The 13,449-nt window shown below is 37.9% G+C and overlaps 1 protein-coding gene across 1 annotated transcript; it reads left to right on the forward strand.

The window, feature by feature from the left end:
- The first annotated feature begins 1,808 nt into the window (after nucleotides 1-1,808).
- On the forward strand, nucleotides 1,809-8,210 carry LOC148046778 (vomeronasal type-2 receptor 26-like). Its single transcript, XM_087714948.1, has 5 exons — nucleotides 1,809-2,093; nucleotides 3,095-3,755; nucleotides 4,391-4,458; nucleotides 7,037-7,163; nucleotides 7,300-8,210. The coding sequence occupies exons 1-5, from the start codon at nucleotides 1,809-1,811 to the stop codon at nucleotides 8,196-8,198; spliced, it is 2,040 nt and encodes a 679-aa protein (XP_087571074.1). The 3' UTR covers nucleotides 8,199-8,210.
- The last annotated feature ends 5,239 nt before the right edge of the window (nucleotides 8,211-13,449 follow it).

Genomic DNA, 13,449 nt, shown 5'->3' on the forward strand with positions numbered 1-13,449 from the left:
GATGCCAAAGGAAAGATGCTACCAAGAACTCAGCAAGTATTAGGGATGATTTCTAAAACTGTTCTTAAATGCTGTAACAGTTCAAATACTTAACCACTAAAGCCCCTGCAGCAGTTTCCTCTGCCACTGCTTTCATCATTTGCTTGAGCCCTATTTCATAATCTTCTCCCAGTTCTTAAGTATATTGTTAAGCAACTGAAAATTTAAATTTAGGGAATGCTAAGGAAAATGCTACTTTCTCATGGCTAACATAAGTAAAAATGTCACCCAAACTACCATTGTGGGGAAAAAGAGGCATCAGTTCCCATCTAGGGGGATCTGGAAGCAAACCCTGGAAATAATTATTTGAGGGACTGGCAAAATATTTAGGTATTGGAGGTGATATTCAGCAGTTTATGATGAACCTGTGGGGGAAATTTTGATTAGTTTGCGAATCAGTCAATACTACTTCTGACTCGCCCTGTCCCCATCTATTCTCTGCCTCCCGAGTCACAGCTAATCAGGAGGAAATAGGGATTTTACATTAACCTTCCAATGGAGTGGTGTGGGAATAGAAATATTACAGCATCCTTCCACTGCTACACCCACCAAGCCAGGCCCACCAAGCCATGCTCATAGAATAGGTAGTAAAATAATTTGAATCCCACCACTGCTAGGCATCTTAATCCTATGCAAAGGAGAGTGAACTGCAGCTATTATTTATTGTAAAACAGAATATAAATTCCAAAAGTCAGGTGTATTTGGCATAGCAAATTCCCCTCTGTACATTTTATTAGCAATTGTGTATTTCAAAAAGCATTTAAACATCATCTATCTTTTCTCGTATCAACAACAAAGTAATTATCTCCTACAGAAACCACCATATTTTCTGAACAAGGCAAAAACGTCAAAGACTGAACAGGAGGATATTTCAATTCAGCAACAATCAATGCATTTTGAACCCCAGGGGGATTGGCACAGATTTGTTTCAGAGTCCTTCCTACAGGTTTCCTCCCATTTATTCTCCTCTGTCAGAATACATGCTCAAATCCTGATGTAATTCAGGAAACGAATTGGCAATCTCAAGGGCATCCTAATAGACAATGATAGGTTTTCTGATTAGGTGCACTCTCAGATATAAATTTGAAGGAATCATGATGAAAGACAGAGACATTTTCAAGAGTGTAGATGTTGCTGCTCCTAGTATTCTTGATGAAGAAAATAGGGACGCTGAGCTGTCCTGCAAGTGATGCTTTCCTTATTCCTCATGAGTGGTACCAACCTGGTGACCTTGTGATTGGAGGGATGACGTCCCACATCTATTACAACCTTTTTGGTATTGATTTTAAGGAATATCCTTCTATAACACCTTATGACATACCATTGTAAGGATTTTTTCCTCTTTTCCTAATCTTAATCTGTTTCCTCTAATTTTCTTATGAGAGTATCGATATAGGGGTTATATCTTGTCCTTCTAGTTATGAGAGAGTACACTTTTTGGTTTTTTACTTGATTTTAAAGAACTTGTAATATAATGTATAAAGTTTCAGTGGAAAACATCTTCTGAATGACATTTGTAATATTTGTTTTAAATCTTTATCATCATTCTTAACAAAATATATACAATAAATGACTGATATATGATGGAATTGATTTTGTTGTACATATGCTGTTGTACAAATTATTCAGCATGTTAGAAAACACATTACTTTGATACTTTCATCAGAGAAAGAAATGTTAGTTATTCATACAGAAATGATGCAACCTTGCTTATGAGAATAATAAATTTCTTTTTCCAATGAGATATTTAAATCTTTTGCAGTATAATAATGAAATTCTACCAGAACATCCTTGCCTTGGCCTTTGCTGTGAAGGAGATCAATGAGGACTCCCAGATCTTACCCAATGTCACTCTCGGGTTCCATATCTATGATAGTTACAACAACCCAAGGATGACCTATCGTACCACTCTGGACCTGCTTTTTAAATACCAGGAATTTGTCCCAAACTACAAATGTGATAGCCAGAAGAATCTCAAGGCTATCATTGGGGGACTGGATTTTGCCACATCATCTTATATAGCTGAAATTATAGGATTCTTAAAGATTCCACAAGTACATTCAAAAGGGGTTTAGAAGAAAATTCATAATCTTATTGTTGTTATGGAATAATTTATATACATAAAAATTAGGCTTAGGTTTGCGTTAATAAGTGTTGGAATGTTCTGCATGGCTTAATGTCAAATATTTAGCATTGTTATTTGAAACTACCATGTCAGTTACACAAAGTGAATATAAGGAATAGCTATTATTTGAATATTTGAATTTGTTTGCTAAAATAATTGATTTTATTTTTTTTATTTATTTTGTGAAGTGTGTATTAGATAACATATGTAAGTATAAACAGGATTATAATACATGAAATGGATACAAATATAAAAGGATCATTAGGACATGGACAGTAGGCTCGCTGGTGCCTTTATGCAGGACCCTTTCAGACCTCTTAGGAAAGGGGAGAGGTTGATAGTAGACAGTCTAAGGTTAAAGCTTTGTGGATTTCGAGAATAAACCACAGAGTCAGGTAGTGCATTCCAGGCATGGACAGTTCTGTTGTCATATTTTCTGAAATCGAGTTTGAAGCATTTTACCTTAAGTTTGCATGTATTGTGTGCTCATGTGTTTTTGTGTTTGAAGCTGAATTAGTCATTGACAAGTGGGACATTGTAGCAGATAATGTTATGTACTACACTTAGGTCCGACCAGAGGGGCACAGGGGGCTCTCGCGAGCTCTTTTTTCGGCTGCGAGAACATCCTCTAGCACGCTGAAAGCTAAAATGGAGGTTGAGAGGGCCAGGCTGAGGCACGGGGGCTCGTCCTTCACTGTTTCCAGGGAAGCCCTGTGGGCCAGATCTAAGAACTCCCTAGACTCTATCCAGCCGCTGGGCCTTGAGATTGTCACCCCTGATCTAGTGCATATGATTGAAATATTTTCCCCCCTATATTCTTTAGGAAATGCTAGGACAACAATTTTCCTTGGATATATGTTAAATGAAAACAATTGGAAAAATTAAATTTGAACAAAAGTCTCATCAGAATTCAACTGGACTTTCTTTTAGCTGACTTGTGTCGCATTACCTCAGGAGGAATTTCAGACCAGTAAGCCCTCTTCACTTTATTTCATGGTCCCCAAAGAGGACCAGCAGTACATTGGGATCATCCAACTCCTTCACCATTTCAGGTGGACATGGATTGGGATATTTTCTGTTCGTAATAACGATGGAGAAAAATTCTTACAGAAAATGCAGCCCTTACTTTCACAGAATGGAATATGTTCAGAATTCATAGAAAGGCTTGATCCAACAATACACTTTGAAAACGTGGAAGAAACCTATCTACAAATTTTCATTACTTCAATTAATATGTTGAATAGCAATTCTAATGCATTTCTTGTCTATGGACCATCCTGTGTAATTATATGGCTAGGATTTGTTATATTTATATCAGATCCTGAAAGAATGGAAACTGCCTTAATTGGGAAGGTGTGGATCATGACTGCAATGATTGATTTTGTACTATCAGGCGTTACAATCAATTCAGATCTCAAGATGTTCCATGGGGCTCTTTCCTTCACCATTCATTCAACAGCTGTTGCAGGTTTCAGGGAATTTCTTCAGACAATTAATCCTCTTTCAGACTCCAGAGATGGGTTTCGACAGGATAATTGGGAACAGTCATTTGACTGTTCATTTCCAAAGTCAGAGTTACAAGAAATACACAGTAGGAGATGCACTGAGGAGATGAAGCTGGAGGACCTTCCAGCACCTCTGTTTGAAATGGAAATGACTGGCCAAAGCTACAGCGTCTACAATGCTGTTTATGCTGTGGCTCATGCTTTGCAGGCTCTAGACATGTTGAGGTTCAATAGGAGGAAAACCATGATGATTAAAATCCCTGATCTTCCACAGCTACAGCCTTGGCAGGTATTCCACTTGCACTGGAGGCTACTTTTATTTCAATCAGAAGTTTGAAATAGAATTACCTTTAGAACCCATTGTGGAAACTCTTAATATATTCTGCATGGGTGGAAAAAAATAGAAATAGAACCCTTTCTTGACAGTAATTAGTCGAGGAAAAATTGCTTTCAGAAATTCTGGGTGCTCCATAATAGCAGATATTTACAAAAGAAATAGAATAGAATAGAATAGAATAGAATAGAATAGAATAGAATAACAGAGTTGAAAGGTACCTTGGAGTTTTTCTAGTCCAACCCACTGCTGAGACAGGAAACCCTACACCACTTCAGACAAATGGTTATCTAATCTCTAATCTACCCAATTCCTACAACTGTTCTTCATATGTTTAGTTTCCAGTCCCCTAATCATCTTTATTGTTATTCTCTGCACTCTTTCTAGAGTCTCAGCATCTTTTTTTTACACTGTGGCAGCCAAATATGAAGGCAGTATTGTATGGGGTTACGAAGGTAATTTAAAGTGGTATTAACTGTTCAAGTGATCCTTATTTATTCCCTCTTTTTATGCAGCCTTGAACTGGGATGGATTTTTTTGGCAGTATCTGGACACTGCTGGCTCATATTTAAATATGTTGTCCACCAAGACTCCAAAATCCCTCCTAAAAATTACTACTTTTGAGCAAGGAACTACATAAACACTACCTGTATTTATTTTCATGCCTAAATGTAGAACCTTACTTTTTTAACTATTGAATTTCATTTTATTAGATAGCCTCCAATGTTTAAGTCTGTCAAGATCTTTCGGTATCTTGAGCCTATCTTCTTGAGTGTTGGCTATTCCTGCCAGTTTGGTGTCATCTGCATATTTGATGAGTTCCACATCTGTTCCCCCCTCCAAGTCATTGATGAAGATGTTGAAGAGCACTGGGCCTTAAACCGAGCCTTAGGGTTCCCCACTGCATTCTTTCCTTCATGTAGATGAAATTCCATTGACGACTACACATTGAGTGCAGTTGGTCAGTCAGTTATGAATCCATCTGATGGTGATGCTGTCTAACCCACATTTTGTACTTTATCTAGTAGTAGGTTATGGTCTACTTCATCAAATGCCTTACTGAAGTCCAAGTATATCAACTAATTTTGTCACTTTGCCAAAGAATGCAACAAGATTAGTCTGGCATGATCTCTTTTTGACAAAACCATGTTGGTTTTTGTTTTTTTCTTTGTGGGCTTCTAGTTTTTTTCTGATTCATTGCTTGATTATCTTTTCCAGAACCTTCCCTGATATTGAGGTCAGGCTGATAGCTCTGAGGTTTCCTGGATCTATATTTTTCCATTTTTGAAGATAGGAACTACATCAGCTCTTTTCCAGTCCTCTGGCTGTTCCATAGTGCTCTAGGATCTTTGAAAGACATAGTTCAGTGGTTCTGCTATCTCATCTGCCAGTTCCTTCAGAACTTTCTGGTGTAATCTATCCAGGTGATTTGAACTCATTTAGGGTAGACAGGTGCTCATATACAATTTTCTTCCCTATTTTAACATCTGTTCCTAATCTGTTTTTTATGGGGTTGTTTTTGATATGTTGGATTGCTGTTTCTCTTTGTGTAAAGACAGTGGCAAAAAAACCCAAATTGAGTTGTTTTGCTTACTCCCTGTTGATTGTACCTTCTTGACACTTTGTCCCAGCAATGGAGCAATTGTTTCCTTGTCTTTTTTCTTGTATTTAACATATTGGAAGAAGCTTTTTTTGGGTCACAAGCTGTTTATTAGACAGCCATTTGTTTGAAATGTTGTAGGATCTTCTCATTGAGCTGGCTTATTACTAGAAAACATTCAAGGTATCTTGCATCTGTGTTCTGTAGTTCAGTATAAAATAGATACCACAAATGATAAATAATATTTAATAAATCAGCATAACTTGAACAATAATAGTTAAAAGGATAATTTATATTACTTTTTGTTATCTCTTCAAAAAGTAATCAATTCTCCAGCTAAGTGACTAACTTAGTTTTCTGTCTCTTTGGGATATTTAGAGGCATAGTAGGCCCTTTTTAAATGTAGCATGCATAGTATGAAACAACCTTATATTTGCAACAGTCTCTATCAGATTCTAACTCTCATTTATCTATTAAAGAAAGTTTCTGTCTCAAATTCTAAAATCTGGAAATTAACCAGACCTCAGACTCTGAAACAGCTTTGTACCAATGAGTAAATATTATACATTATCTATCTTGAATTAGTTTTGTTAGTAAATGGATAAAGTGATATAATTCCAAAAGGCTATTTTCTTTCCGATTCTCTGCATTGTTATATTTCCTTAAAATAATATCAAATAAATCAAAGAGTTGACATATATATTTCCATTTAATATTGATTATAAAATTTCTAAGTTTAGGTATTTAATAATAGTTATTGGATAGGGCAGAATGAGTGAATGTAACATGGATATCTTTTTGTCTTCTCTATTACGTTGCTTTTAATTCCCTCTCTCTTTTATTCCCTTTCAATTAGCTCCATTCATTTCTTCAAGGCATTTCTTTTAACAATTCAGCTGGGGAGAGAGTGTTTCTGAATGAGAAAGGGGAAGCAACTGGTGGATTCGACATCACCAACTTGATCACTTTTCCAAATAGATCCTTTCAGAGAGTTAGAGTTGGAAAGCTGGATCTAAAGGCTCCAAAAGGGAAGGAATTATGGGTTGATGAAAATGTGATTGTTTGGAATCTAGCTTTTAACCAGGTACCTAATTAGTGAATCAACCATGCCTTAATCCATGATGATTCCATTTTCAGCCTAGTCTCTTTCAAAATCTGATTACTCATTTTTAAAAGAAACGAAGGCATATTCTTTTCAAATGCTGTTGATGATCAAGCACTCATTGAATTGGAAAAAAATGATATTGCAGTGTAAAAGCATTGTTTGCATGTTTGGTTTGCATTTACAAAAGATTGTCAACATGTCATGATTTTATTTACTGATCAAATAAGAAGCCTTTGGGAAGTCAAAAGTAATTCTCTTCCATAAAGGAGATAAATTACAAACTGTTTTAAATATCTCCAATTTCAAAATATTTTATCTTTATCATCAGGTTCTTCCACTTTCTCGATGCAATGACCCTTGTTTCCCTGGATCCTGGAAGAAAGGGATTGAGGGTAATCAGTTCTGCTGCTATGACTGTGTTCCATGTCCAGAAGGGAAGATTTCAAATCAAAATGGTAGGGTAGGAAATCTACCATTTTTCATTAGACTCAAGCAAACTTTAACAAACTATTTTGATGAATAAAATTAATAAGATAATTTTCAGTAATATGCAATGCCTTGATGAAAAAATATCCTTGATTTTCCTTCCAGATATGGATGATTGTTTTGAATGTTCAGAAGATCATTATCCAAATAAAGAAAAGAATGGATGTAAACTGAAACTGCTGGTTTTCCTAACTTTTGAAGAACCCTTAGGAATTGGTTCAGCCTCAACAGCTCTTGGTTTCTTCTTCTGGACCTCTTGGATTCTTGGAATTTTTATTAAGAACAAAGATACTCCCATTGTCAAAGCCAACAACAGGTCCCTCACCTACACCCTCCTTGTCTCTCTTTTGCTCTGTTTTCTCTCCTCTTTGCTATTCCTCAGCCAGGCTGGAAAAGTGACCTGCCTTCTCCGACAATCAATGTTTGGCATCACCTTCTCGGTGGCCATTTCTAGTGTACTGGCCAAAACAACCACGGTAGTTGTTGCTTTCATGGCCACTAAACCTGGTTCTCAGATGAGGAAATGGGTGGGGAAAAGATTGGCCTTTTCTATTGTACTCTCATGCTCTTTCTTCCAAGTATGTATATGTATTGTTTGGTTGTCGACATCTCCCCCATTCCCGGAGTTGGACATGCATTCACAGCCCCAAGAAATGATTTTACAATGCAATGAGGGGTCAGCTTTCTTCTTCTACTGTGTCTTGGGCTACATGGGTATCTTGGCCATCGCCAGCTTTATTGTGGCTTTCCTTGCCCGTAAATTACCTGACAGCTTTAACGAAGCCAAGTTCATCACCTTCAGCATGTTGGCCTTTTGCAGTGTGTGGATCTCCTTCTTTCCAGCCTATCTGAGCACAAAAGGCAAAGCCATGGTAGCTGTGGAGGTCTTCTCCATTTTGGTCTCCAGCGCTGCATTATTGGGATGCATATTCCTCCCAAAATGCTACATCATTGTTTTCCGTCCCGACCTCAACCACAGGGAGCAACTCATAAAGAGAAATTAATTTCTGGCTCCGAAGAATTGCTGAAAATATTACTAGAATGACTAATACCTATATTTAACATATAAGTGATGGGGCAGAAGGACATTTCTGTCAAAGAAAGATTTGTTCAGGATGTTTATGATTATTTAGATTTATTATTTTTGCCCATTTCAAAATCTGTGCTCATACTTCTTCATTTTCCCCATTTCCCAAGATTCTTTAACCTGATGCTTTCTCCTTTTCATTACGTGCATTGAACTTGATTTTGGTTGTCTAAGTTTCTTATTCCCTGTTAGGTTTTATCAGATTTGATGAACATGAAATGATATCCCATGTTTTCAGAGACATTACATGAATTCCTAAAGTATTACATAAATACAGGAAGAAGTATATTTCCATTTTAAAAACATAAATTTATCAAAGTATCACTAACTTTGTATTAGTCAGTGTTCTTTCAAATGTGAAATTTATTGAGTTTGTAATTCTTGTAAGCTTAACTGCATCTTAGAAAAGCATGACCATTATTTGAGTATATTCCTCTGCAAAGACTTCAAGCAATAAATTAGATTATTTGAACCTTGGTGTGTGCAGCTGTTTTTTAATCCTGTCTGATATTAATCTCCACTCCTTCAATTGTTTTCTGGGGAACAATGGAAAACATCAGAATGCCATATGATGTAAAAGCAGAAGCGAAGCAGCAGATGACCATGCAACAGTAGATGTTATGCTCCACAATTTATGGTATTTATTTCCTTTGACAATGTTCCAAATAATACAAAAGATGCAGAATTTGGTGCATCCAATATCTGTCAATTTCAAACTGAACCTGGCAGTTGCCATTTCTCATTTCTTTGTTGCCATATATTGTTGAGATGTCTGTGTGGGGATTGGGGGGTGGGGAGAAGTTTGAATGTCCTGCCAGAAAAAGCACCAATCTTTCTCTTTGGAACCAAGGTCATCTCCATAGATGTCAGAATATGTAGAATGGGAGTACCAAGGTAGCCCCCCCAAATCATTTAATTGGACAATGTGACCAGTTACACTTGGGGAGGGAATGATTTTCTATTTTACTTATGCAGAAACCCTGGGAAATATTTAGGAATATTAAGGAAGAATCCAGCCTTGGAGTTCTGATTTGCTTGAGCTCATTAGTCAGAACCTGGAAAGTATCCCTGGGACAGCTGGAAGCTCTGGTGCTATAGTTTCTATGGCAGAGGAGTCACAGTAGCCACAAAGATGCTTTTTTAAAAAGCAAGTGGACTGAGTTTTTTTCTTTAAGGAAGCTGAAATTTTGCTTCAAATTTGATCAAATTTTCTTTGAAGTCATCTGGTCTTAGCACGACCCCCGAGAGTTCTTGCAAGGTTCTGTAGACAACCTGTATTGTTTTTATGGAGTTCTTCCTTCTCTCCCTCCCTCCCTCCCTTCGTTCCTCCCTCCCTTCCTCCTCGATAGCTGATATTTCACTGCACAGCCCTCATGAATGTAATAAAAATAATGTTTCCACAGCTTTCATACAGGTACCTCTAAATCTCTGAGGAAATTCTCAAAAACTCAATATATATCAGCATCAATCACTTGGAAGTTGAACTCTTGAGCCCACAATCATACTTTGGGAGAAGACATGGTATTCCAACAAGATGGCTTCCTTCCCCTGTTGGGATTCCTCTCTAAATATTGCTGTTTCATTGGTACTTTAGCTCTGCATAATATTAGTCAAGTTTAGGGAACCAGATGAAAATTTGGTCCTCCTGAAATTTTGCTCTTGCACATGATACATGACTGGCTTCCTCATATGTTCAAGAATTGACTACATTATGTCTATGTAACCAAGCCTTGAATGTACTATGAATCACCTTATTTTTTTTCAGAGAAGCACACATGGGCTACATGGGTATCTTGGCCATTGCCAGCTTTATTGTGGCTTTTCTTGCACGTAAATTACCTGACAGCTTTAATGAAGCCAAGTTCATCACCTTCAGCATGTTGGCCTTCTGCAGTGTGTGGATCTCCTTCTTTTCAGCCTCTCTGAGCACAAAAGGAAAAGACATGGTAGCTGTGGAGGTCTTCTCCATCTTGGTCTCCAGTGCTCCAATCCTGGGATGCATATTCCTGCCAAAATGCTACATCATTATTTTGCGGCCTGACCTTAGGGAACAACTTATTAAGAGAAATTAGTTTATCATGATACTGCCTCGGAGACATTGCCTAAAAAGAAATAGAAAGAATGCTGTCTGTAGGAAAAATAATACTATATATGTTATAGGAACAGATTTATTGTGATTGTCAATTGCAAAATAAATGCTCACGTTGATATGTTTTCACCATTTTCCTGGATTCTTTAACCAAGTCCTTTCTTCTTTTCAACCCCTCCATTGAATTTGATTTTGGTCATCTAGCTTTCTTGTACCCTAAAGAGCTGGCTTTATAGGCTTCACCATGGTTACAATTGTATAAATCCCTACTGTCCTTCTAAACATTCCAAAACAAGTAGAAACAATACTTCACAAAATTTAAAAGTTGGTCCAATTATGTGGTCCCTGCTGCTAATAGCAGTAATCCAGCATACTGTACTTTTAACCCTATATATCACCAGCCACCTTCACATTCCATTAATCTTATGAGCTGAGTGGCTAAAACTTCCCATCCTATTATAGATTGCAGGCTGTAACTCTGTCTTTTATAGCTCCAACTTGCCAATTTGTCCAAGTACAAACAGCAGATCAGAAGATCCATTGCAGTCACTGGTAGGACACTGCAAAGGGACAAAAAACAAGTTACCAGTTAAATACTTAGTTTTTCCTGAAGTTTTTTCGGGAAGAAAAAGCAGTCCCTCTTCCACATAGATACTACATCTTTGCTATGGACCCAGTCATGGAGGTGGGTGGAGCTAAAATTCCCATTGAGATATAGCACCACATGTCAATTAAGAGATGCCCCAGTGCTTATTTACCTGGATCAAAGCACAGAAAATCCTCAACCAGTTTTTAGGGGCAACCAAAGGATGACCTCCAAGCAGCCCCACCAGATAATATATCTTCAGTTTCATTAGGGCTCTTGAAGCCAAGGACAGAACAGTAGTCCCCCCCCACATCTTTGAGAAGGGAAGTTTATTAACTTTGCCATGATGACTAAAGAGCAAACCATGAGAAATGGCTGTTGGAATTAGATATGTCTAGTTTAATGAAAAGAAGGACTGGGGTGAGATTATAGCAGTGTCCCAATCACTAAGGGGTTGCCATAAGGAAGATGGGGGTTAACCTATTTTCCAAAGCACCACAAGGCAGAACAAGAAGCAATGGATTGAAACTAATCAAGGAAAGGACCAAGCTAGAACTAAGGAGAATTTTCCTGACAGGACAATTAAACAGTGGAATGACTTTGTCAGAATATTCATGAACTGGCAGATACATGGTAACAAGGTTAGCCAATTTATAGGCAATGCAACTGGGTCAATGCAATTTGGTGACTGAGAGCCATGCCAGATGGCTTGGAGCCTGGGCGTGACTTACCTATGCAGCTCTGAGTCTGTGCAAGGGAACTGATCTAGTCTACTATCTGGGCTCTTCTCTGCTGTACTCTGCCTGTGGTTGTACTTATTTTCAATCTCTTCTCTTTACCATGTTGGATGAACCATTGTTGGTATTGTATATGTACTTATGTGTTAAATTGTATATAAAGAGAAGTTAATGAATCCTGCTGAATCCTGTCTGTGCTTTCTGGATGTGATTTTTTGCAGCAAACTCTGACAGATTTTCCTCCAAAAACTTTATGTGATCCAATACTGGAAGTTTTTAAGATAGATGGAGAACCATTTACATGAAATGGTACAGAATTTCCTGCCTGAGCAGGGGTTGGACTAGAAAATCTCCAAGGTCCCTTCCAACTCTGTTATTCTGTAGAAATGATTAAGGTGGAATATAGTGTAAAAATTAAAATAAAATAATAAAATAAAAAGTGAAATAAAATCTGGGGTGGAATGTGAGAAAGATTAAAAGATGAAACATCTCTGATAAACTTGCAATCCAAATTCCACCCAGTTTTTACCCACACTGTCAGTTTGCACAAGGAGATGTCATTTCCATGGCATCAATAATAGGTTGACTGTTATGCTTTATTAGAATTCCCAAGAATAATCAGCCTAAATTCCTTGGAGTAGACTCAGCCAGCTGCATCAATTCAGCAGAAGGCTGGTGTTTTTTTTTTTAAAAAAAAAAACCTGTGCTTTCCTTGAATTGAACTTCTTGGCTAGGTCCACTCTGTCAATCCTGAAGTCATTTTGGGGCATCTTCATTGCTGCCACAGTAGGGCTGGCTGAAACTGTGGGAACAGGAGGGGGAGATAGAGACAGATGGGGAAATAGCCAGAATAAAATTCTTTCTTCTGGGAACTAAGGACATTCTCTCCAGATGCAGGGGAGGCCTGGATGGAAACCAACTGTAGTTGGGACGGTGACCGGATTGGACCATGTGATGGACATATGGACTGGGGCAAGAGTCAGCAACATTAAACACTTAAAGAGCCACAAAGGTTGTAACCAGAAGCCCTCCGATCAATTCTGGAACCAATCATAAGTCCAGTTCCACCACAAAGTCTCCTATCATAATGTCCTTTTACCTCTGCCAACCTGAAGTTCGGTTACCTACTATAGAGTCTCCTCCTTGCATGACGTCCTTTTTCCTCTACCTCTCCTAACTGAATACCCTATCAATTGTGGAAGTGACGGTAACAGGGAGCTGCAGCAGAGGGATGAAAGAGCCACATGCAGCTCCAGAGCTGTGGGTTGCCGATCTCTGGTCTGAGGGAAAGAGCTTTTGATTTGGGTGGGCAAAACCATAGTACTTTCAGGGTCGGGTTTTCACTAAACGTGCCAATATGACATGCCTAATAAATTTGGAGTTTGAGAAGCACCTTGGCCTCGGAGTTTTGATTGTGTTGGGTCTGTTACTTGGAACCCTGACGCACACTTTCTGGGATATTTCACTATCTGAATTTTGATCTGCTGGATGGGGAAAAACTGTAGATTGATCAACCATAGGGAGCAACTCAAAAAGAGAAATTCATTAATTAATTAGTGATCGGGGCAGAGGGGCATTTCTGTCAAAGAAAGATTTGTGTAGGATGTTTATGATTATTGAGATTTATTATTTTTCCCATTTCAAAATCTGTGCTCATGCTTCTTCACTTTCCCCATTTCCCAGGATTCTTTAACCTAATGATTTCTCCTTTTCATCACGTACAGTGAACTTGATTTTGGTCATCTAAGTTTCTTAT

The sequence above is a fragment of the Thamnophis sirtalis genome, unplaced genomic scaffold (genome assembly GCF_051295495.1).
Source record: "Thamnophis sirtalis isolate CommonGarterSnake01/CBP01778 unplaced genomic scaffold, rThaSir2_p1.2 scaffold_4, whole genome shotgun sequence".
In the NCBI taxonomy this organism is placed as follows: Eukaryota; Metazoa; Chordata; class Lepidosauria; order Squamata; family Natricidae; genus Thamnophis; species Thamnophis sirtalis.